Consider the following 23,504-nt stretch of genomic DNA (forward strand, 5'->3'; position numbering starts at 1 on the left):
GTGTGCCACGTGAGCACAGTGCTGCGCAGCGTGGCTGCTACTGGCCTGGGGGCGGCGCCGACTCAGAGTGGCCTCCGGCACCACGACGCTCGGCCCGGTGAAGCCCCCTCTGCGTGGCGGCTCCGGCCCTCCATGCTGCCAGCGTGCGCCAGCGGCAGCAGAGTGCAGCACTGCCCACGGCCGCAGCTCCTGTCTGTGCCATTCCAGGGTCTGGCTCGCGCCAGCCACCGGCTACCCGGGCACCCCGCTCGCTCGCCGCCGGACTCTGCCTCTCCCCAAGCGCAAACCTGCCTCCTGGGGGCACCAGTGCTTTGTCGGAAGAGGGGCGTCTCCGAAGGGGGAGCTGAGTGAGCGAAGAGGGGCCCACCGCCGCCGGCCCCCCTCGCCTTTCCAGAACAGCGTCAGGACGCCCTGCGAGCCGCTGCCGTGGGCCTCCCGCGGCCCTGAGCCGACCCCGTCTGCAGCAGTGGGCTTTCTCTCCCGAGACGTCTCCTCCTTGCTTTTGGTTTCTAAGCAGCGGCCAGGGTCTCCCGCACCATCGTTCTTCCCTCCGCTGCGGGAAGGCTGCTGGCTCCCGGGCCGCACAGGGGAGGTGCCAGCGTTGTTCATTGTGTTCCCTCGGCAGCCCCTGCAGGGAGGGCAGCTGGTGCAGGCCCGGGCAGGTAGGGCCTGGCTCAGGGCCCCCCCAAGCCGGCCTAGAAACCTGGCTGCCGCCAAAGCGAAACCCGCCCCTGCCAGAAGCGGGGTGTCAGCTTGGCGGGAGGAGGGGAGGCCTGGCAAGCCCAGACCCCGGATCTGGAAAGCAAAGCGGGTCTGTCCAGCTGCAAATGAGTCTGGATTTTAAGATTAAGCGTCTTCCCCCTTTCTCCAACCAGAAAGTCCCCTAAAAACAAATGCAAAACCGCTTTCTGGCCGCAGACCGCCTCATGTTTGACCGGATTCCCAGCCGGCTCTGCCAGTCACATGACGTCTGGCACAGCTCGTCCTCAACTGTCCTTCGGAGAACCCCGAGCAGTTCCCCTGGGAACCGTGCCAAGGCTGGGGGCTGTGCAGAGGGCGAGCCGCGCCCAGCGGGGGCTGGCCAGGCCCACGTCCCCGCCGGCCCGAGACCGCTCGGCCCTGGCCACCCGCCGGCGCCAGGCGCCGGGGTCTGCTCTGCCCGGGGCCTGGGGTACGGGGCCCGGCCCGGAGCAGCTGTTTCCACATGGGCGCTCCGAGACAGGGTGCGGCCTGGGCTGGCCCCCGTCAGCGACTCCCAGCGGCACGTCAGCAAGCCGCGCAGTCCCCTGGCTGCCCGCTGTCCTTCCGCTTAGCTTAGCTGCCGTCTTCCTGGTGCCGTGTCAGAGCAGACGCCAGACCCGGGCGCGCCCAGGCTGGCACCGCGGGTCTTCTGCACTGCCACTCACCTCCCGCCCCCCAGCATCCAGAACCCTGCCAGGGAGCCTGGTGAGGCCTGGCCCGCCAGGGCAGGGCCTCTGTCAGCGCGCCTGACCGCCCAAGAAGCAAGCAGGCCCCGGGGGGACGCAGGCGGACATCGCCCTCGCCACCCCCCAGATGCCCCCAGGACCTCTCTCATCCAGCAAGGCTGCCTCGTCCTGCCCCACACCTGCCCCCCCACACCTGCCCACCGCCGGCTTCTGCTCCCGCAGGCGCCCAGCTTGCAGCGTCCCCGTCCCTTCCCTGGCCCACACCCTGTCCGGCCTGCAGCTGACCCTGCTGGGACTCCTGTGCCGGCCTCCAGCCTGCCGCTGAAGGCTTCGGCCTCACACCGTCCGCGGCGGGCAGGGGCTGGGGCGGCTACGGTGCACGGCTGTCCCCAGCGCAGGCGAGCTCCCTGAGCAGCAGGAGTGTGTCCTAACCTCGCCCAGGCACGCGCAGCCTGGACACGCTATGGTGTCCAGGTGGTGGCCAAGGAGGCCCTCGGGTCACCCCGCAGCAGGGCGTCAGGTCCTGCCCACCCCCCGCAACACAGCAGGCCGACGCCACGCACCCTGCTTCAGGCTCCCCTGCTCCAGCCTGGGCTTCCCCAGACACTGTCCAGGGGTCTGCAAGTGCCACAGGCCGGTTCTCTCACACCCACCGGCCCAGCCCAGGTGGGGATGGAGAGGGGGTCTCACACAAAGGGGCTGGAGCGCCCCCTCCCTCTGGGGGACCCAGCACTGCCACTGGACCCCCTTCCTCCTCCTATTTTACTGAGGTTGGGGGGGCCCAATCTTGCCCATTCAGGCTTTTTTCTGGATACCCAAGAACGGAGGCATCCTCCACCCTTCCAGCCCCCAAGCAGGCAGGGCCCCCCTCTGGCCTCTAAGGCACAGCATGGCCCCCCGGATTCCAGCCCCTGAAGAACTAAAACTAATGGGGGCCGGGGCAGAGGCAAGGGGAGGAAGCGGTGGAAAGCAGGGAGCTCTGGTGCTACTCCAGGAGAGGCGCGCTGGGCCCACAATGGGAGGAAACGGGGAGTGGCCGTGCGGGGCTGGGGTGCAGCCCGAGCAGCGGCTTCCTCGCAGACAAAGCTCACAGGACAGAAAGGCTTGGCCTTTCCTCTGGGAAAGGGCCCGGCCGGGCCACCCCTCAGCGCCACCGGCCCTCCCTCCCTGGGCCGCCTCCCTCCTCCTCAGAGGTTTTATTTTTGCTTTGGTAAATGCGAAAGCACGAGGCCGGGGTACAGAGGCTGGAACTTTACCGAAGGGCCTCGCCGGTGCGCGGGCGGCTGACCCTGCCGCTCGGGACCCCTGGACACCCCAGCTGCCGTGGCCTGGGGACAGGGGAACTTAGTTCCTCCTTCCCAGCAACCAACTTATGCGACCCTGAGATGGGCCAAGCGGCAAGAGCTGTTCTATCCAGGAACGAAACAGCCGGATGTGCCGAGCGCCGACTGGGGCTCAGGACGCCGTAACCGTGCTGCAGGCCACAGGCGAGTCCTCTGTCACCTGAGTCCCCTCGTGGGGACACGGAGGCACAGACAGACCCGAGACAGGACACGCCTGGCTGGGGTGTCTCGCACCCTACTGAGGGCCTGGGCTCAGTTCCCTCCTCACCTATCGAGGGGTCCCTGCCGGCCTGCGGGGCGGCTTCAGGCCTCAATGCTGTGCCAGCTCCTGCTGCTGGACAGACGCGCTCGTGGGTGTCTGCTGGGCCGGGCGGGCCCCGGCGCGTGTGGGGTGAAACCATGGGGGGCCCGTGGGCCCCGCGGGCTCTGCTCACCCCTCTAGTATCCCCAGCCCTGGCCTTCAGATCCCCTATCTCTTCCCACGAGGACACGGCGAAGGCCAAAGGCCACGACCGGCAGCCAGCGGGTCCCAGCGGACAGTCCGCTCCCTGCCGCGACATGAGTCCGAGGCGCTGGCGCCCCTCTGAGGCTTCCCCAGAGACCCCCCTGCTCCTGCAGCCCTGCCCCCCACGGGCCGGTGCGTGCTCGGGGAGGCTGCCCGCTGGCCGTGAGGAAACGGGGCTTTATCCGATGCTGGAAGACGACACCGGGAAGCTTTCTGCAAAATGTGTCGGAATCTAGGGAGGCGGCTGCCCGCCCCCAGCCCTGGCAGCTCTGGCATCCTCCACAATGCCCGCCTTGGGCTTCCTGCGATTCCCAGAGACGCAAGATCTTAGGGCTGTCACTGGACGTGGCGTAGGAGACAAGATATCCTCAGGCGTGCCACAAGTTTACTCCTGCGGGTCAAGAACGCTCGGACAAACGCTGCGTCCGCGGGGTCTCTGAGCGCCCCGAGAGGGCTCCGGGAGGCTGAGGGGTTAGTCTGGACCAGCGCCAAAGCCAGCTTGTTGGGACCTCCCGCTGCAGGAATTTCTAACAAGGAAACTTTTCAGGAAGCGCTTGAATACCACACACGCACTGGCAAGCAGGATCGCATATGTAGCTATATTTAGAGAATAATTTCCAAGCGAGATATGTGGGCGCGACGATAGTTCTGCTAGATCACACTGATTTTTCTGTGGCCTCACGGCGCTGGCAAATGGCGGCAGCTTGCAGAGAGAGCCAGAAGCGGGGAGCAGCTCTCTGCAGCCCCGCGCCCGGGAGGCTGTGAGTCACCGGCCTTCCTGCGCCCCAGCAGGGCGGTTGCAACGGTCTCAGGCAGGCAGTCAAGCACCTGCTCACCTGCGCTAGAGGGCAGGAAACGGGCTGCCAAGAAGACCCGGCGGTGAACCCCCAGTATGAGCGAGACTCGTCAGCTCCAGAAGGCAGCGGTCCCCCGGGTCCCCCGGACGTGCTACGGGTATGGTGATTTTCATAAACACACTGACTCATCACCTTCCCTGCAGCTCGCGGCGGCTGTGGCAGTGGGGTGTGGTGGTGGCGGGGTGCGTACGGGGGAGGGGTGCGAGTGCTGACTTAGCACTTTCCTCGCGGGGCTGGGACGGCCTGCGCCCCAGAGCCGGCGGCAGGCTGGTCTCCCAGCCCCAGGACCCAAACGGGCAGAGGGTGGGCAGGGCTCACCCAGGGGCGTGTCCCCGCCAGGGGGCAGATGTGGGGTCCTGCCCCAGTTCTTACCCTCCCGCCGGGCAGAGGCGCCCTCTCTGAAGATGGATTCTGGAAAGGTGCAGGGTGAGGAGAGGGTTTCCTGGGCCAGGGGGCCTGCACCAGAGGAGCAACAGGGCTGCCGGAAGGCTGGACGGCTCCAGGGAGGCCGGCGCCGGTCTCGCCACGCTCTGGGCCTCCGGGCACAGAGGACCCAGAGCGGAGCGCCTGGCCCACCTGCCGGTGTGGGGGAGCAGAGCGTCAAGACGCCCGCCCGCGTCCAGGGAGGTCCGAGGGCGGCTGCCAAGCGGCGAGTCTGGACCGCACGAGCGTCGCCCTCCCGGTGAAGGGAATGCCCAGGGGCGCGGTCCCCGACACAGAGCCCGGCTCCGGGTGACCGCAGCTCCCTCGCGGGCCGGGCCTCTCAAGGTCCCCGGGGGCCGGCCGCATTCAGGAACCGTAACATCACTTCCAGGGAACGGAACCAGCTGCTTGATCTATTCCCCTGAACTCTCAGCGCTATTATTAGGGCACATCTGTCTGAGGGAAGTCACCCAGGAAAAACCCAGCCGAAGAAAATATTTTTAAGCGGTCGTCACTTCAGTCTTTGGAGAAGGAAGCAAGGAGAGAATCCACCAAAGGACCCCAGAATTCGGGAGACCCGGGAGGCAAATGGAAAGCATTCGCCCTGGGAATGCAGGCCGCCGAGCAAGCCACATGGCGCAAGCCACATGGCGCATGGCCGCACCGACAGCCCCCCAGCGGCCCCTCCTCTCTCCCCGCCTCGTTCCGTCTCCCCTCCCCGTGCGGCAAAGCCAGCGGGTGAAGCCCCCTCAAGCTCGGGTCAGACCCAGGCTGACGCCGGTTAGTGACACGACCGGGTGACAGGACACGGACCCAGGGCCCACAGACTTGTCCTCATGCGACAATTCCTTTCTTTCTTACCCAGTTCCCGACACTTAGAAACTTCACCACAGAACGGGGGTTTTCCAACCTTCTTGGAAGCCCCAGGCCTGCCCTCCTGCTGGGGTCCACCAGCAGGACCCCCGGTGGCTGGAGATGGGGCTCCCTTCCCTGGCCCCTGCTCGGAGGAGCATACCCGCCAGGCGAGGGCCTCTGCGCGTCCAGGAGTCGGCTCTGTGGCCGTGGGAGCGTGGCCAAGGCAGCCCCTGCCTTGAGTTCTGCTTCTCCAGCTGCAGACAGAGAGGGCAATGTTCCAGCCCACATTTTCAGGCCCGGCAAGGCTGCAGCGATGCCTGGGGACACACGAGAAGTGCCCGAGGCCTGCGTGCTGTTCAGGTGTAACGTCTCCCAGACAAAGTGGCCTCTGACCCGCTTGCAGCCCGAGCGGGGGCGGGAGCCCGGCGAGGGCCCAGCTCTGCCTACAGGCGCCGACACTCCCGAGCCACCAGGCGCTGCCTCCGTCAGTCAGAGCGGCAGTCAGGACGGGGGCACCTGGCATGGACGGCCACCGTGGCCCGGTCTGGGAAAGGAAGCTCGGAGCCAGGACATCTTGGCCGTCAACCTCAACATCCAGCATGCCGGGGCAAAATGAGCCCCGCTGGGGCCCCGTGGCGTGCCCCAAATGCCCCGCCAGCGTGGGCTGCCCCCAGCCCGAGGGCCCTGTTGCTGCTGGCTGTCAGGGAGAAAGAGACGACAGAAGTGACCACAGACGGCGAGCGACCAGTGGGCACCCATGGCCATGGAGAGCTTCAGACGAACATGGCACAGGCCTCACCAGCGCGCTGACGTGCTGAAGACAAGGCCAGAGGGCCGAGGGCCTCTGCGGGAGGCGGGGCGTGAGCGCTGGGACTCAGAAGAGGAGCCTGGCTGGGCGGGATGTGGTGCGTGGCCCCGCGGGAAGGCCCACGGGGGAGGCCCACGGGGAGGTCCACGGGGGAGGCCCACGGGGGGAGGCCCACGGGGAGGTCCACGGGGGAGGTCCACGGGGGAGGCCCACGGGGGGAGGCCCACGGGGCGTCCACGGGGGCAGGTCCAAGGAGGGAGGCCCAAGTGGGGAGGCCCAAGGGGGGAGGCCCAGGGGGGAGGCCCACTGGGGATGCCCATGGGTGAGGCCCATGGGGGGAGGTCCCAGGGGGGAGGCCCAGGGGGGAGGCCCAGGGGGGAGGCCCACCCACTCGGCACCTCTTATCGAGCCAGCCTCGCTCAGAGGGTGCTGCCACCAGCATGCACAGCTCTCAAGGTCACCATTCCTCTCGCCAGCTCTGCAGCAAAACACCTCTGAGAGGGCAGGAACCCACCGCCGGTCACCACGCTGCCGCCGTAGCGTCCACGTGGGCTCGGGCCTCCAGGGGCTCTCGCGCTGAGAGTGTGTGGAGTCCTGGGCCTCTGCTCTCCAGCTCTGTGGGGATGATGCTGCCCTAATGAGGACCCAAGCTACGTGGGAGACCCTGGGCACGGGCCCAGCCTCGCAGGGCCTCCGGGGGAGAGGGGGACCAGAAAGGCCAGAAGCTGGACCCAGGCAGACAGCCCTGGGCTGGCTCCCGGGCCTTCTCCCCAGCAGCTCACTCACTCATACTCTCTGACATCACCCCTGCAGGAGATAACACGCTGGGTGGCTTGCTCCCACACACTGGGGTCGGGGAGACAGCCCCACCGGCGCTTGGTGATACTTGGAGCACTGAGCAAGAAGCAACTACAGAGAAGGTGCACGCCTGCCGAGGAGGCCCAGGAAGGGGGAGCCTGCCCCGATCCAGGCCTCAGAGCCAGGTGCCCCATGCTCAGCCAACACCACCAGGCCCAGCATGGTGCCACCTGCCTCGACAGGGGGCCAGCCAGCCCTCTGCGCCCTTGAGATGCCCCAGGGCGACTTTTGCCCTGAATGGCTTCCCATCATTTCTTCTTTCTGTGAAATCCAAAATACAGAGGCCTGCTGCTTTGTACTTTGCCACTGAGGATAGCCTGTCCCCATGCACGTCCAGTAACACAGCAGCCAATGTGCTGGATTCACTACCGGGGCCTGGGGGAGCCCACCGTCCACTAAGGGGAAAAACACAGGCCCAAATAGCTGTAATCGAGGGTGGAAAATGCTAAGGTCCTTTATAGAGGCACCGATAAGGGGCGGCAGGGCATTAGTTACTCTGGGAGACGGCTTCATGGAAACGGCAACATTTAAACCCAGTCTCGAAAGATGAGGACCATGTGTGCACGTGTGGCTGTCAGTGTGGGTGCGGGAGGCGGGGTGTTAAGAGTGGAGATACGATTTCAGACCTCAAAAAGGATGAGCAAAAGCAGAGGAACAACAAAAATGTACACAGAACAGTCAAAAGCTCTGCTGGGCTCAGCTCCACTCCGCTTAGCCAGCTGCAGTACCGAGAGCCAAGGTCGGGAGCAGTGTGCCCCAGAGGGCAGGAACTAAGGGGGTAAGTTGTCTGCAGGGAATTCAAGGCCATAAAAATGCTGGCCAGCTTTTTATTATCCTCGGCTGGCAGTTCTGACCGAAACATTCTCACTGTCTTTGCCTCCAAGTTTTAGTCTGATTTTAAATAATGGCTGCTCCACGCTTTATTTTCATCACATGTATACAAACTGCCAGTCCACACTTACTCCTTGCTTCCCTGTCACTTATCTTTCCTAAATGTTTATTCCCCACGGAAGCGCTCTCAGTTCTGAAGTCAGCCCCGGCACTGATGGTGACACCCCGCGTTTCAAGAGCACGTTCACGGGGACCCGAGTCATTCAAGCCTGACTTGCAAAGCGTTTCTGCCCCCAAATCCTGTGCTTCTGGGCATCCTGAGTGGCGAGAACAGACCAGAAATAACAACAGTGCAGAGTAGAAACCCCAAGAAACGGAACCTGACATTTTGAGGCCACTGTTGTACTTATGTTAAAAATTTTCAACCGTAGCGGGACTAAATCATTAACCCAAAATAAAGGTAAAGGCAGCGTTGTAATTTCTAGCATTTACTGTGAAATGGGAAATTTGAGGCTTTCTGCCAAATCTGTGCTTACGTCTCAGACTTATTTCTACTTAGGCTTCTGTTGATTCAAGTGAAAGAAACTTTTCAAAATTCAAACTAATAAAAAGCACTCTCCGGATAAGGGTTTGTCTGCTGAGCATAAATATGCAAACGAGAAGAGTTCTTGTGAAGCCTGACAAGTATATAGAAAGCTCAAGAACAGAAACTACAGTGTTGTTATTCATGACAGCTACAGCCAAATGTGCAAGTATAATTCTTCCCTTTTTCTAAAATATACATTGAGGTGTTTTTAAATACACATTATTTTTTAATACACGCTAAGTCCATGATGACAACAAAGCTCTCCCCTCCACACATACTTTCTTTTATCGGCTGGATCACACCACAGAACTCGAAGTCTGCAATTCCTTTCTGACTATTTCATTATGAGTTTTTATTTCTTGACTATACTGAAAGTAATTTTGTGATAGAAAAGAGAGTTTAAAAATTATCAAGTGCCACTGCTGATGGGAATGCAAACTAGTACAACCACTATGGAAAACTGCTTGGAGGTTCCTCAGACTGCTAAACATGGAGCTTCCCTATGACCCAGCAATCCCACTCCTAGGTATCTACCCAAAAGACACAAAAACACGATTGAAAAAGATACCTGTACCCCCATGTTTATTGCTGCTTTATTTACAATTGGAAAAACATGGAAGCAGCCCAAATGCCCAAAAGTAGATGACTGGGTTAAAAAGATGTGGTCCATATACACAATGGAATATTACTCAGCCATCAAAAGATAAACTCATGCCTTTTGCAGCAACATGGAGAGTGCTGGAAGGGATCATGCTGAGTAAAATAAGGAGAAATGAAAGGAAAAATACTGGATGGTTTCACTCATAGCAGGAGTATAAAGGACCAGGGAAGAAAATAACAAGAATAATGAACAGCCATATACCAGAGACATTTTATAGGGGTGGAGTGGGGAATGGGATTGAAAATGGGGATGTGGGGAAGTGCACGGGACTATGGTGATGGCACAGGGCCATCTGGTGATGGGAAGCCCACGGGGATTACAGCTGAGATGGAAAAAGGCACAAAATGATGTAAAAATAAACTATTATATTATAAAAAAAAATTATCAAGTGCCAAATCAGCTAGATACACCCAACTCAGCTTCCTGACAAGGAGGTTCAGGAGGCGAGCAGGAGGCAAACTCTGGAAAGACCTGCACCCAGATGAAGGATGGCTACGGCTGACCGCTGCTGACCCCAGCCTACAGTTTCCTGGTAAATGGGCAGATGCGACAGGGAAATTACCAAGAGTTTCGACGCTCCACAGTGTAAAGCTTCTAAGAATCAGAAGCAAAGAAACTACCAAACCAAAGGAAAAGCCAAATAAACCGGCGAAAATATTTTACTAAATAATGATGGCGGAAGGGTTAATACCTTGTATACACGTAACTCAAACAAATGAGTACAAATACCTCTTAGGGTGCCAGGACTTAACTTCGCAACTGACATGCAAGTCAGAGAACACATACGGCAGGTGGCAAGGTCACGCGCCCCCATTCAGGAGCAAAAACCGGGGAAATAATCCATGCCAGTGCTTCTGAGGCCGGGGAGGGGGGGTGGTGGGTGGGTGGGTGAGGATAGAGGTACCCCGATGGCGCACAACTCTTGGGAAAGTGGCCCAGAGAGAGCTCTCAAGGGCCATGAAAATGTCCAAACTTTTCATTGAATTATCTTACCTCTGGAAATCTACTTAAGGAAACACTAAAACATGGAAAAAGTTACAAGCACAACTATGTTCATTATGCCATTGTTTACAGCAACAATAGCATTGAAAATAACCCAACATACAACAATAGCGGACTGATGAAATAAATTAGGGATACATCCTTGGGCCGGAGCCTTCAGTGCTTAACAATAGGGCCAGAGAGAAACACGGAAAATGTGGCATCATGAAGGGAGAGAGAGAATAAGCACAACAGATTATAAAAAAGCATGCATCTCAAGAGGCCGAGAGGAAACCTAGCGTTCCTCAATGCTAAGTTTACACAGAACTCGATAAAACTACTTGACTCTGCTCTGATTTCTCAGCTATTTAGTCCAGCCGACGGAACTGCAGGAAAGATGTGAGCACCCTCAGATCCTTTTTGAGTGAATACGGACGCGAATGCACCAGCGAGTGAGAGAATATGGTTTCACTGCCAGGATTATGATCTATGTTCTTTGTTTTATTTTGTTTTTCTATTATTTTTTTTTAAAGATTTATGTATTTATGCACACAGAACGGGGGTAGGCCAGAGGCTCAGGGGCGGCGAGAGGCTTTGCCAGAGACAGAGTGGGGGGCAGAACAGGCCGACTGATGAGATACACTGCTGAGGGGAGCAGCGGGCGGGTCAGGAGAGGTCTGCCGCGCCCTGTGGTCACCTCCGGGGCAGGCGGGGATCCAACTCATGCGGAAGTGGCTTTAGCTTCCCAGGGCTGTGCTGTAACCCGCTGCGCCCCCAGGGAGGGCCCCTATATTCTTTGTTTTAACAATTTCTGTAATATGGCTAGTTGACTTTTACAACCAAGAAAACGTCAGACCACTGACCAAACAAGTGGGGTGAAGAAGCTGCTGCCCACGCTCCCCAGCTCCCTCAGAAGGCCACTCTGCACTGCCCGGGGACAGTCCCTCCTGGGTCCCTGTTAGCGGGAGAAGGAGCTTCCTCCCCTCTGGGCAGCTTCAGTGAGGTCAAACTGAATACTGTTCCCTGCCGGGGGCCCGAGGGACCCCAGGAGCCTCCCAGCTCAGCGGAGGCTGGTGCTGAAGACCAGGGGCTCGAGTCTTCTGCGAGGGGCCTTCCCAGCGCTGAGAAGGCCTGGTAGGACCAGGCCGGGGAAGAGGATTCTGTGTGTGACCTTCCACCAGGGGGTCACGGGCAGGGACCTTGAGCCAGCTCCTGCCAGGAACAGGATGCCCGCCAGCAGCGGATGGATGCCGCTGCCCAGGAGTTCACGGCCGGACACGGGCCGCTGCCCTAACACAGGGGTGCAGCCTACGGCTCTGGTCTTGCCGAGGGAGCCTATGTCCTACGGCAAGAAGCAGGTCACAAACAAAGCGCACATGTGACAGTAGTTAACGTTTTGAGAAAAATAAAGCCAGGCAGGGGCAAGGGGTGCGTCTCAGCTGGGCTGCTCAGCCAGGGCCTCTGCTGCAGGAATGGGGGGCTGAGCCCCCCCAGGCCTAGGGGGCAGAGGAGGCAGGGTCTGCACTGGGCTGGGTTGAAGACGGGCAGGAGCCAGGAGCGAAGTGGCAGGAATGAGTTGGCGGAGGGGAGCGGAGGGGAGCGTGGGGAGAGCCCGGGGGAGTTGTGGGGTGAGCCAAGCTCATCTGGTGCCTCGTGGTCCTTCAGGTAAGCGGAGGATCCCGGTGAGGGAGTGGGGGGGGGGGCGGGGCTGGACGGCACTGGGACCACTGGATGACCGGTGGGGCTTATGCTTTACAAGGCTGCCCTGCCCTGCCTGTGCTGGGAGCGAAAGGCCATGTGAAGAGGCGAAACAAGAAACAGCGGTTTTGAAGTTGCAGTAGTGGCCCGGGAAGGCAGGCGCGTGTTTTTTTTTAATGAAAAGAGACTTTAATACAGTAAATATACAACAAGAAACACAAAGAATATAACTTCCAAATCAAACACCTGAAGTGACCCGTCCCCTCATGGGCAAAAAAAGTCAACCCAAAAGGGGTTGGCTCAAAGCAAGGCCTGAAAGCCGCCACGAGACTAAGGCACCTTCTGGCGGGGACCCATGGAAAAGGGTCAGAAATGGCCAGACAAATCTGATAGGAAAAGAGCAAAATCAAAATCAATATAAACACGGCCACAGTCACCTCCCTACAGGCCTCTCACCCACATCTGCCTTAGCCAGTCCAGGGCCAGGAAACAGCCCGGTTTCTCCATCACATGCTCGCTGCTCCATGTGGCTTCCTCAGGTTACCTCCTCCTCCATCCTGCTTCATCCCGACAGACGCATGTTTTTGATCCCCCACTTTGCGCCTCGACTGTCCTTCTGCACCTTCGAATTCCCAGTCTGGCTGGTCCCCTGGGAAAGGTGCCTCCCGCGGGCGGGGGCTGGGGGCACGAGCCAGCCTGCCTGTGCCTGGGGTGGGACCGCCTCTTCAAACCAGCTCGAAGGAGGTGTGAACGTGGGTAGGCAAACAGGAACCCACACTCGGTTTCTGTACCCCAAGACTGTCACACTCAGAAGCCTGGTCCTTCTCGCTGGCGTTCCGCTTCCGACGAGCGGAAAACGTGCTTTCTGTGAGGCCGAGCGGCCAGGGCACCCTCCTAGCGATTCCCGCGGGAAACAGGCCTGCCTCGCTGGGGGGGCGGGGTGACTCCAGGAAGGCCAACACGGGGGGCCGGTCCGTCTGAAAGAACATCACAGCAGACGAGGCGGTACCTGAGGTCAGCTCTGCCAACTCCCAGCGGCAGCCGGAGTCTCGGCGCTCACCCAGCCAGCGGCCCTCCTGCCTTGACCAGGAGGCGAATCTGCAAAAGGCCGCTGGGCCTGTCGGCCTTGCAGATACAGGCTGACATTTAGCATCCAGTTATATTTAGATATATGTTCCATGGCTCTATTTCGTGGCCTTTTGGTTTTATTATCTATTTGCGCAAAGCCTGTTTGCCTGTTTGCAACTGAAGTTTCTATATCAGGGTTCTCTTGCAAATCAGTCCGAGCTGCAGGAAGCTCCTGCTTGTCCTCCCAAGAGATCTGCGCCAGAGACGCTGGGGATCCGCTCGCCCACTGTTTTACTTAGTAACGCAGCAAGGTTATGCGCAGACCAAGGGTGACTTGCCGCCCGCCCCCCTTTTCAGCTCAGCCACAGCAAGGCACAGGACAGATACGGGGGTGTTCGGAGCCTCCACATGCACGCCTCTCATGCCCACGTCTCCCTCCCTCTTGATGTCAGGGGCCACTCACGGAAGAGAGGTGATCGGTTCTATAGGACAGTGATTTTCGGGGCACAGCATGCAGGGGTCTCAAAGGCTCTAGGGAAAATTCGGCGGATTGTAACCCAGAACTAACAATTCAAATATTAAAAAAAAGTATTAAAGGATGTTTTAAAGACTTATTTATTTATGCATACAAGAGCTGGGGTACAGGTCAGAGGTGTGGGGGCGGGGAGAGGACTCTCCAGAGACAGAGTGGGGAGCAGAACAAGCAGATCCACTGAAACACATTGCTGAGGGGAGCAGCGGGGAGACAGGAGGGGTCTGCTGTGCCCTGGGGGTCGCTCCCTGGCTGGGGATGGAACTCTTGCTGCAGGGGCTGCGGACAGCCTCACAGCGCTTTAACCCCTTGCGCTTCACGGGAGGGTCCCAATATAATCAATACTTCTGTTTAAGTTTTTTACTCTTTCTTCACGACTCTTTCCTTGGCCTTTATCTTCTCTGAGGCCAAGAATCCAATTTTCTTCCTTTACTCTTTATCTGCTGTTGAGTTCTGCCTGCTCCCCTTTGCTGCAGTGTATGAGCTTTGTCATTCTTAATGGCCAGGAGTAGGCTACCTTGCTGCTGAACCACAGCCCTAACCCTGCCAAATGTATCAAAATAGCAAAGCAGCAGGGTGAGAAAGACACCTGACCCAGCACTCCCACGTGATGCAACGGTTAAAGCGCACCAGCCCCAGCAGCACGAGTTCGATCCCCACCCCGGAGGTGACCCATAGGACACTGCAGACCCCTCCTGTCTCCCTGCTGCTCCCCTCAGCAGTGGACTTTGTTGTTCTGCCTGTTCTGCTCCCCACTCTGTCTCTGCTGAATCTTCTCACCGCCCCTGCACCTCTGGCCTGCACCCCAGATCTGTCTGCATAAATAAATAAATCTTAAGGAACAAAAAAAATACACCTGACCTATGTATGGGCTTTCTGTATCGAAGGTGGGAGCCTTTCTATATCTGAAAATCGACTCAGAGGGAAGGAGAGCCAGCCGTCAGAACCGTGTGTGTGTGTATGTGTGTGTGTGTGTGTGTGTTTAAAGACGAGAAAAAAAGGAACCCAGTGAGGCGCTCCGAAGGCAGCATTCTGCTGTCACTGGTGTTTACCACGTTCCACTGGATGCTGAGGAGGAAGTGGTTACTATAACCCCAAGGGGGAAACGCTGCTTGAAACAGGAAAATGGAACTCTTACTACTTTCCATTAGCAGCGTGCAAGAGGCTGGTCACACTTGGAAACTGTTGCACAAGCATGTTCCAGAGCTGAGAGTAAGACTGTCCTGTTACCCCAGACCCTCAGACTCAGAGACAGGTCCACTTTCTTCCACAAACAGCTCAGCACTGGAAAATTTCCATGGCCACACGCCCCACCCCGACAGCACTGAGGGTCTGGGAGACTGAAGGGCCGCAGGGAGCAGAAAGGGCAGAGGCGGGAGGCTGGGCTGAGGGGGCAGCCGAGTGGGTGAGGCCGGGGGACCCCTCCCGCCTCTGGGGAGCTCCAGGCAAACGACTCAACGCTCCTGCTTCCCGGCTTCCACTTCTGCTGTCAAGTGCGGACCTTACGAACATCTCTGCCCACCTCCGTGGCAGGTGTGAGAATCCTGGAATGACGCAGAGGAAGCTTCTCTAAGACGCAGGTCGTCACGTTCACAAAATGAAAGTGTTCACAAAGCGCCTGCCGAGGGTCCCCGCCCTGTCCCCCAGCTCCCTTCGCACCTGACGACTCCCCACTCTCACCCCTCTGAGCCTTACTTAAAAATTCTGCCCACCCGAGAAAATGCTAATAGTAGTGAACAGCTGTCTACGGGGAGACATTTTATGGGGGGCAGCAGGGAAGGGGATCAGCAACAGTGGGGGAGGGAAATGCGCTGGACTGTGGTGGTGGCACAGGGTGAGCTGGTGGTGGGAAGCCCACGGGGATTGCAACCGAGATGGAAAAAGGCACCAAATGATGGAAAAATAAACTATTAATTATATATACAAATTCTGCCCACAGTTCTGCTGAATTTAAGAATACCTCCTCAAGGCGACCTCAGAGGAGGCTAAGCAGGCTCAGAGAAGAAGAGGGAGGCATCAGCGAAGCCACCCGCCCCACGGTCCCACACGTCCTCCACAATCCAGATTTCTCCCGGGGGCCTCGTCGGCCGGCGTGGAGGGTCACATGGGTCCTCGCTCGCAGCCAGTGTCCATTTGTTAAAATGAGCAGGCTCCTGCCTGATGATGTCGCGTGATGCCCGGGGGCCCACCGGGGTCGCAGGGCACAGCACGAGGGCAGGCGAGGCCTGGCTCCGAGCGGTCAGTTATTTCGGTTTCATTCGCTCACGCAAATTCTAACAGAGAACAGTGCATCGGCCCCCACACTCATGAAAAACAGCTGGTGGGTTTTTTTTTTTTTTTGCTATTTTAAAAATTACTATAATAGTTTATTTTTACATCATTTTGTGCCTTTTCCCATCTCAGTTGCAATCCCCGTGGGCTTCCCACCACCAAATCTCCTGTGCCATTGCCGTAGTCCAGTGCATTTCCCTCCCCCAGCTCCATTTTTGACCTCATTCCCCACTCCACCCCCATAAAATGTCTCTGGTATATAGTTGTTTATTATTATTATTCCCCCCAGTCCTTTATGGTCCTGCTATGAGTGAAACCATCTGGTATTTTTCTTTTTCTTTCTGGCCTATTTCACTGAGCTGGTGGATTTTTTAATGCAGGAATGCAAAAGCATCTTGGGTCCTAGAACCCGTCCATGGGGTCGGGAAGCAGAACAGTTAAATGAAGTCTGGCCTTCAGAAGGCTCTTCAGCCCTGGGCAGTCTGGAGGAGGCCACTGGACCTTCCAAAAGCCTGGCTTCCTTCTCTGTAAATAGGGCTTCTAGCAAGAGGCCTGGCTCCCAGGTTATTGTGACTATCAAGTGAGAAATCAAATGTGCAAATGCCTTGCAGACCACAAAGCATCATCTAACTGAGAGGTGTTATCTAGTCAACAGCCTTGAGAATAATACTCTGAAATCTGCAAGTGTTTCCTATTAATCTATTCATGAACTTCTATCCTGCCTTGATTTAAAGAACGGATGGTAGTGTCAGAGGTATTGCTTAATCTCTACATAAGTTTATCCAAACAAGTTACAAAACAACCCACTATATCGGCTACAGGCTTGGGACTTTTTTTTTTTAACATTTATTTATTTGTGCACAGGGATGGCGAGAGGATTCGCCAGAGACAGAATGGGGAGCAGAACAGGCAGATCAGCGGAGCACACTGCTGAGGGGAGCAGCAGGCGGGTCAGGAGAGGGCTGCTGTGCCCTGTGGGTCACCTCCGGGACAGGCGGGATCAAACTCATGCTGAAGAGGCTTTAGCTTCTCAGTGCTGCGCTTTAACGCGCTGCGCCACCAGGGAGGGCCCGCGATTTTTTTTTTAAAGGAAAATTACAGATGTTCAAGAGTTGTTGTTAAATATTATATGGGGTACTAAAAAAAATCTTACTTTTCAGGTAAGAACTGAGTATGCTGTGCCCCTCAACCCCCGCCCCCCAATCCCTTCCTCTGGAGCACCTGGACTATGCCTTCCCAAAGCCACAAACCGCTGTTCCTGGCTTTCAGGTGGCTTTGGAAACCTAGAACTTTGTGAACTGAGGAGTGTGCCTTTCTCCAGGCGAAGGCATCCCCAGCTGCCTCCCAGGAGGGTGCTGCCCTGGGGGAAGGCCAGCAGGAGTTTCCAGGTACACAAAAGCTTATTCTGCTCACCAAGGCTAGTTATCACATCCTCAGCCAGGCAGGAGTCGCCAGGCCAGGACGGAGGTGAAGCACGGTGGACGGGCGCTGTCCTTATTAGCTCCTGGGGCACAATGCCACCGAGCCAGGAGAGACCTTTGGGTCCAGGAAGAGAAGCCAGTAAGAGGTCTGTGTGCAGGAGAGAAGCAGGAACCCTCAGTGGGGGGACAAGTGGGGGAGGGAGGAGAGAGAGAAAGAGTGCAGATGCGTGTGGGCGGAGAGGCTGAAAGTCCTCTCTGCTCTGTCCTGTAGCGGCTTTTGAAGCTCAGACAAGCCCAGTCCCAGAGCCAGAGGCCGGGGAGAGGACCCAGGTGGGGGTGCCCGGGGAAGAGACGTGCTTCCAGTCAAAGAGGAGTCTAAACTGAAACACATTTGTCCAGAATTCGCTCTCTGCTCAAACCTCACACACGCGCAAAGCCAAGCCAAGACACGAAAGCCAACAAAGGCCGAGACGTGACAAAAGCTGACCTGACTTAGGTGAAAATTTCGACGAAGAGCCAGTAACTGAGTGGTCATCGGCGACTGAGTGTGATGCAAATAGAAGGCCAGGGAGAGGCCTTTGGGTCCAGGAAGAGAAGCCAGTAAGTGGGTCTGTGTGCAGGAGAGAAGCAGGAACCCTCTGAGTGGGGACAAGCTGGGGGAGGGAGGAGAGAGAAGAGAGAGAAAGAGAGTGCAGATGCGTGTGCACTGACCACCACTCACGTAGGTCAGGGCACAGGATCGCAGGGTCCCGGCTGGAGACCCCTCAGCGGTGCTGCCTCAAAAGCCCCCCGCCCCCTGCGGGAAGCCAGCTAGCCCAGCCTGGTGGTTCTGGGATAGACCTGAGTTCTGGCTCTCTGCTTACTGGCTTTGTGACTTCAGCCAGGTCTGCGGTGTCCCATTCTTCACCTGTCACATGTGTTTGGCTACTCTGAGACAGCACTGAAAGATCACAAAGTGATCTTTGTTTTTCTGAGGTACAGGCCAGAGGTGCGGGGGCGGTGAGAGGATTCACCAGAGTGGGGAGCAGAACGGGCAGATGGGGGAAGCACACTGCTGAGGGGAGCAGCGGGCGGGTCAGGAGGGGTCTGCCGGGCCCTGGGGTCACCTCAGGGGCCGGGGATTGAACTCGCACTGAAGCGGCTGTGGCCAGCGTGCAATGCTGCGTCCTCGCCCGCTGCACCACCAGGGAGGGCCCCAAGTGATCATTTTAATACCATTATTAGCTGCAGTCAGAGAACCAAAGGGTGAGTTATATCGATCCCACAAGGAGCCAGGTCAGGTTAAGACGCTGGTTCAGTTTCACAACAGCCTCACTCTGGGCTGCTCTCAAGAAAGGGTTTCCTGTGTGAGGACGGAGGCCCCCCAGGAAATGGCAACAGGGGTGTGGAGTCCTCCTCCCAACAAGAAGACAGGGCAGGCGTGGGGGCACCCCTGAGCAGGCTCCACAGGGACAGGCCAGCAGGGGGAGCACGCAGGGGCGGCGGGGCCAGCTTCTGGGGGTGACCACGTCTGTCCCACAGAACCAAGAACCGGGGTTCCCAGGGCAGAGCCCGCTGCTCTCCGCGTGTTTTCTTTCAATGGGCATGGCACTAACGTACACTTTTAGAGACCGTCACTTCGTTTTCGCTTCTAAAAAGGTAGAACACGCCGAAATTCCCAGGAAAACGTCCCTTCTGCAGCCGGCCGTGTTTCTTCCTGCCCATTCCCTTTCCTTATTTGAAAGCTCCAACCTGAAAACCAGCTGTCATGTCTCACAGAGAGGCGGGCTCGAGGCGCAAGCTAGCAAGCTTCACGGTGCACAAACCCGGGAGTAACCGCATAGGCCCCAAAACAGGCCGGCTCGGAAATCCCAGCCTTGGGATAATGTCAGAAGAAAGGTTGGGAACCCGCCGTCACTAATAGTCGGCTTTCCTTCTGAAGCGGTCTCTTTGGGAGGCAGAGATAAGGCGCTGAGAAGCTGCTTTCTTGGCAGCTATCCCAAGGAACATACTCAAACTTGTAGGAGGAAAACAATTTCTAAAAATGCTCAGAAAAAGAGTCTCAAAGGGCAGGTATCAGCGGTTTTCATTTCTTTGTAGTTTCATGGGTTTACCCAATGACAAGAGCAGACGACATTTTAAAGAAACAAGTTACTGCTTTCGGTTACATTTTGCTGGAAAAAGGGGCCAAGAGGCCAATTTCCGAAAGCCCCTTCCCACCAGTGCTCGCTGTTCTCACCGCCTACCGAGGAGAAACCGGGGAAACCGGTGCCAGGCAGCGGAGAAAAGGAGTGAGGACCGCGCCCTCCCCACGCCCCACCCCAGCGCCCCAATCTGTTCCTGTCTGCTGCTAGCGACCCTCATCTGCGACTCTGATCTGGTCACAAAGCCCAAACACTTCGGACAGACCCTTGCTAGCGCCTGGCTCACTGCCCGGCTGGGACCCAGCTCCACCTCCAGGGTTCAGTCCTGACGACAGAGCCCAGAACTCCAGGGACGCCACCAAGTGAGAGCAACTCGCCAGGCCCTTCCAGGAGCCCAGGGCGTGCAGGTGGGTGGGGCGGGCTGAGGGGCCAGGAGGGCGGGGCGAGTGGCCAGGTGGGCGGGGCGAGTGGTGTGGAAGGCGGGGCGAGTGTCAAGGTGGGCGGGGTGAGTGGTGTGGAAGGCGGGGCGAGTGTCAAGGTGGGAGGAGTGAAGGGTGGAAGGTGGGGCCAGCAGTGTGGTGAGCAAAAGGCAGGGAAAATCAGCAGGACCCCAAAAGAGCCCTTCATTTCTTAAAATTAAATTGTAATTCTCTGCGACTTGAAAGGCCATCAGGGAGTTCCAGGACTCCTTTCAGCGCACAGATGGAAGGAAGCGGAGTACAGACACACCTCAGCGACACTGGGAGTGTCTCAGACCACCATAATCAAGCCAATCTCAACTGCACCACAGTGGGCTACGTGTGCAAAGTAGCACCTTCTAGAAAAGTGCACAGAACTGAACTAAACGAGACACCGAGCCCACAAAGTGAGCACATGTGGTTGGGAAAATGGAGCCGATAAACCTGAGGCAAACCTGAGGCAAACCTGCAGCTCCATGAGAACACAGTACCTGTGAAGAGCAGTAGGCGAGGCATGCCTGTGCCAGCAGGAGGGACAGACTTCCCCTACAGAGATACATGCTGAGTGTTAGAGGCTTGTCCAGGAACAGCTGGGGAGCCAGTCCCTGCAGAGTGGACACTACCGTGATTAATTCCTGTAAGTCAACCATGCATTTATTAAAAAGGGGCACAAGGAAAAAGGGAACCCTTCTTTGCAAGAACTTTTGCAAAGAGACCAACGTCAGTGATAGGAACTGTTCTGAAAACAGACTCTGCTTAGCTGAGAAGCAACTCAAGGCGAGGACAAGCCAGATGACGGGAACTAAGCCAAGGAAGTGCTGTGTAAGCAGTCACGCTGCTGCCCCCACACCCACCCCCCAAAGCACCATGGCCCCTTGGGTGGGATAGGGACGGGGGACAAAGTTTTACAAGGGTCAGGGAAGGGGACATTGTGACCATACGTCACAGGGACAGCTAGCTCATCCCTGGGATGGACACAAGGGACACATGCTCAGGACTGGGATGAGCACGAGCCTGGACCCTCCCGCCCCCAGCAGACACAGGCTTTGAGAATCAGCTCAGTGGGCGCGGTCCTTCAAGTGACTAAGTATAGGACATGGTGACCCTGGGAGCTGAGGACTGTGCACCTAGTGGAGCCTGAGGCAGGCAGTGTCCCCTGCACCAAAGCAACAGAGGGACAAACCACTCGTGCCCCTGGGGGGCTTTCCCCTGAGCAGAGCATGACATCTGCCGTCTCGCCCCACCCGCTCCCGTGCTGTGGGCTCCTGTGACCGGCCACTCGTGGGCAGCTGGGACCTGTGTGCTGTCTGCACGTCCAGCAGAGCCTTTCTCGACTGCCTTCAGGTGCAGCCATAGCCCGGGCCGGCCCGGGGATGCCCAGGCGGCCCCTGACCTGATGACATGACTATCTCTAGTGCGGTCTCGGGGTAACTCTTTGCTAATGCAAATGTCCCTCGACTGTGGTCACAAGGTCCCCTTGCCCGTCTCTTGTAAAACTTGGCCCCCAGCCTCCAGGCCTTATTCCTCATACCACTGTCACAACTTGCCTGCATGCTTTCGGCAAGTGGCACGATATTCGCTCAAGAAGCAGAGTCTTGCCTTGCAAACCTGCTCCCTCACCGCATTCCCGCTGCAAAGCAGCAGCAACAGAGTTCCCATCACACCGGCTCACGGCTGCCTTCTGCTCTGGAGAGGTTTTGCTGTAGTAGCCTTGGAAGTTTACTAAGCAGAGCAGCAGACACCCATCTTTAAAACAGGGCAGAGAAGAAAGGGAAAGAATTCACAGGTGTTGGCTGGACATCTGCGCCTGTTCCTCGGGGAGAGTTTGTGTCCAGTTGTCCAGTCTCCCGGCCTTCACAGCCACCCTGGTAAGGCGCAGGGTCGGCCCCAGACAGACCCAGCCAGGCCTACCCATGCCAGGCTGCCTTCCTGCAGCTGCCTGGGGCACATAGAGAAATACTCCATCAAGGTAAAAGAGCTCATTTTAAAACTAAACGCAGGCTTTTATTTTAAAACCCAATTTGCATAGTTTTTGCATTGTGCAGATTTGGGTCTGTGCCTTGTATCCTTTCCACCTGCAGCACCGAGGCCTCCACCTCGCATTGAAAGGGGCAGAGGGCCTTCCTCCAAACAGCATCACACGTGAAGCCGGCCCCAGCCAACTGAGCGCGAGTTCGATCCCCGGCCAGGAAGGGACCCACAGGGCGCGGCAGACCTCGCCTGACCCGCCCGCTGCTCCCCTCGGCAGTGCACTTTCTTGATCTGCCTGTTCTGCTCCCTGCTCTGTCTCTGGTGAAGCCTCTCACCCTCCCTCCTCCCCACACCTCTGGCCTGCACCTCAGTTCTGTATGCATAGATAAATAAATCTTAAAAAAAAAAGGGTGTGTGTGGCAGCAGATCTACTCGCTGGCCACATGTGGGCAACTGTACAGAGCTCAGCTCTCCTGACCACAGCCCCTGGCCCCTTCGCCACAAATGCCCGTGTCCTAGCACCTGTTGAAGCACCCAGGTGGCTCATTCACTTCCAGCTTGAATGACAACAGGAGCCATCAGAAACAGCACAGTGGCCACGTGAGTCGCGAAGGGCTGGCTGAAGTTCTTGTCCTCCTGAAGGACCCCAGGCAGGTGCCCCCGGCTCTCCTCCATCACGGGGAGCATAGTGGCCGCGGGCCAGCGGGCGAGGACAGTGGCCCCCAACCTCGGCTGGACACCAGCATCAGCTGGGAGCCTTAACACGCCTCCCGCCTCCGTCGCGGCCCCGGGCTGCTGCCTTACCCGGCTCGACGATGGCCCGCCACCAGGACTGAGGGTTTCCAACATGCAGTCTCAGTGAGAACTGGGGGTTCCTTCCCTTCTTTCTCTGCCCCACTTTAAACATGGGGTGTCTGTTCATGGGGGTCCACAGAGCTGAGAAAAGGCCACATTCAGCAAGCTGCCATGCAGGGTTCTTGAGAGCAGGGGAAGGCTGCAAGGACTCCCGCTGCTTGGCAGGGACAGGGGACGCGGACAGAGCAGGCTGTGGAGTCGAGCACGCAGACAACTGACGCCTGGCTCGGCCTGCCTGCGGGTGACGGAGGCCACGCCGTCCGAGGGCTGAGAGCCTTCGCTGCCTCCCGTGTGGAGCGGGGTGGTAATGATGCTTCTGTCACAGAACTAGCGGCACAGGGACCTGGCCGGGCACACAGTCTGCAGGTGCCCTGGAGTCCCGCGAGTTTGGGACAGTGAAGAGGGACTCAGGGGGCCTCCTGCGCAAAGGAAGCCCTCGCTTCCCCGGGGAGGCGCTGTGGGAGCTGAGAGAAGCTGAAAGTGGCGTGGGAGGCGGGCAGGGCAGCCGCTCCCTGAGCGCTGGCCAGCCACGGTCGGCTCGGAGGCGGCCTGCAGAGAGGGCCGGGTGCATTAGGCCACGCTGCCTCCCCAGGTGGGCGGCAGCGGGCTGGGCTAGGCCACCCTGGAGCGTCACCACCAGCAGCTCTACCCTGCCGAGGGTGCTGTACGAACGTGTGTGGACGTGGGGGAGGCAGCCTTGTGCGGCCGTGGCAGCATCTGGGCCTCTCCCGAGGCGGGGGCCCGGGGGAACCCCATTCAGGCTCTGGGCAGCGCAGAAGGCAGGGCTGCTGTCAGCAAGGTGATTTCCCCCTCCCCTGGCCTCACCTGTCCCCTAAGGGCTCTAGAGCTGCTGGGGCTCTTGCATGCACCTCATTTCCTACGATGCTCCAAAAAGCCCCGTGACGCTGGGGCTGCCACAGGCGTCCGACTCACCCGTCGGAAAACACGCTCGGCCGATCTCAAGGCGGACAC

The 23,504-nt window shown here is 58.1% G+C and overlaps 2 protein-coding genes across 2 annotated transcripts in view; both read right to left on the minus strand.

Moving 5' to 3' along the window:
• LOC101629713 (inositol-trisphosphate 3-kinase B) overlaps positions 1 to 609 on the minus strand; it is an 18,579-nt gene extending 17,970 nt beyond the window's left edge. The window contains exon 1 of the mRNA XM_012730870.1: positions 288 to 609. Coding sequence (XP_012586324.1) covers positions 288 to 609 — 322 coding nt within the window. The remainder of the gene's footprint in view (positions 1 to 287) is intronic.
• A 10,586-nt stretch (positions 610 to 11,195) lies between these two features.
• ITPKB (inositol-trisphosphate 3-kinase B) overlaps positions 11,196 to 23,504 on the minus strand; it is a 114,130-nt gene continuing 101,821 nt past the window's right edge. The window contains exons 4-5 of the mRNA XM_012730871.1: positions 12,625 to 12,810; positions 11,196 to 11,477 (exon numbers count right to left, since the gene is read on the minus strand). Coding sequence (XP_012586325.1) covers positions 11,196 to 11,477; positions 12,625 to 12,810 — 468 coding nt within the window. The remainder of the gene's footprint in view (positions 11,478 to 12,624; positions 12,811 to 23,504) is intronic.

Source organism: Condylura cristata, unplaced genomic scaffold, assembly GCF_000260355.1.
Source record: "Condylura cristata isolate star-nosed mole 26May11 unplaced genomic scaffold, ConCri1.0 scaffold00029, whole genome shotgun sequence".
In the NCBI taxonomy this organism is placed as follows: Eukaryota; Metazoa; Chordata; class Mammalia; order Eulipotyphla; family Talpidae; genus Condylura; species Condylura cristata.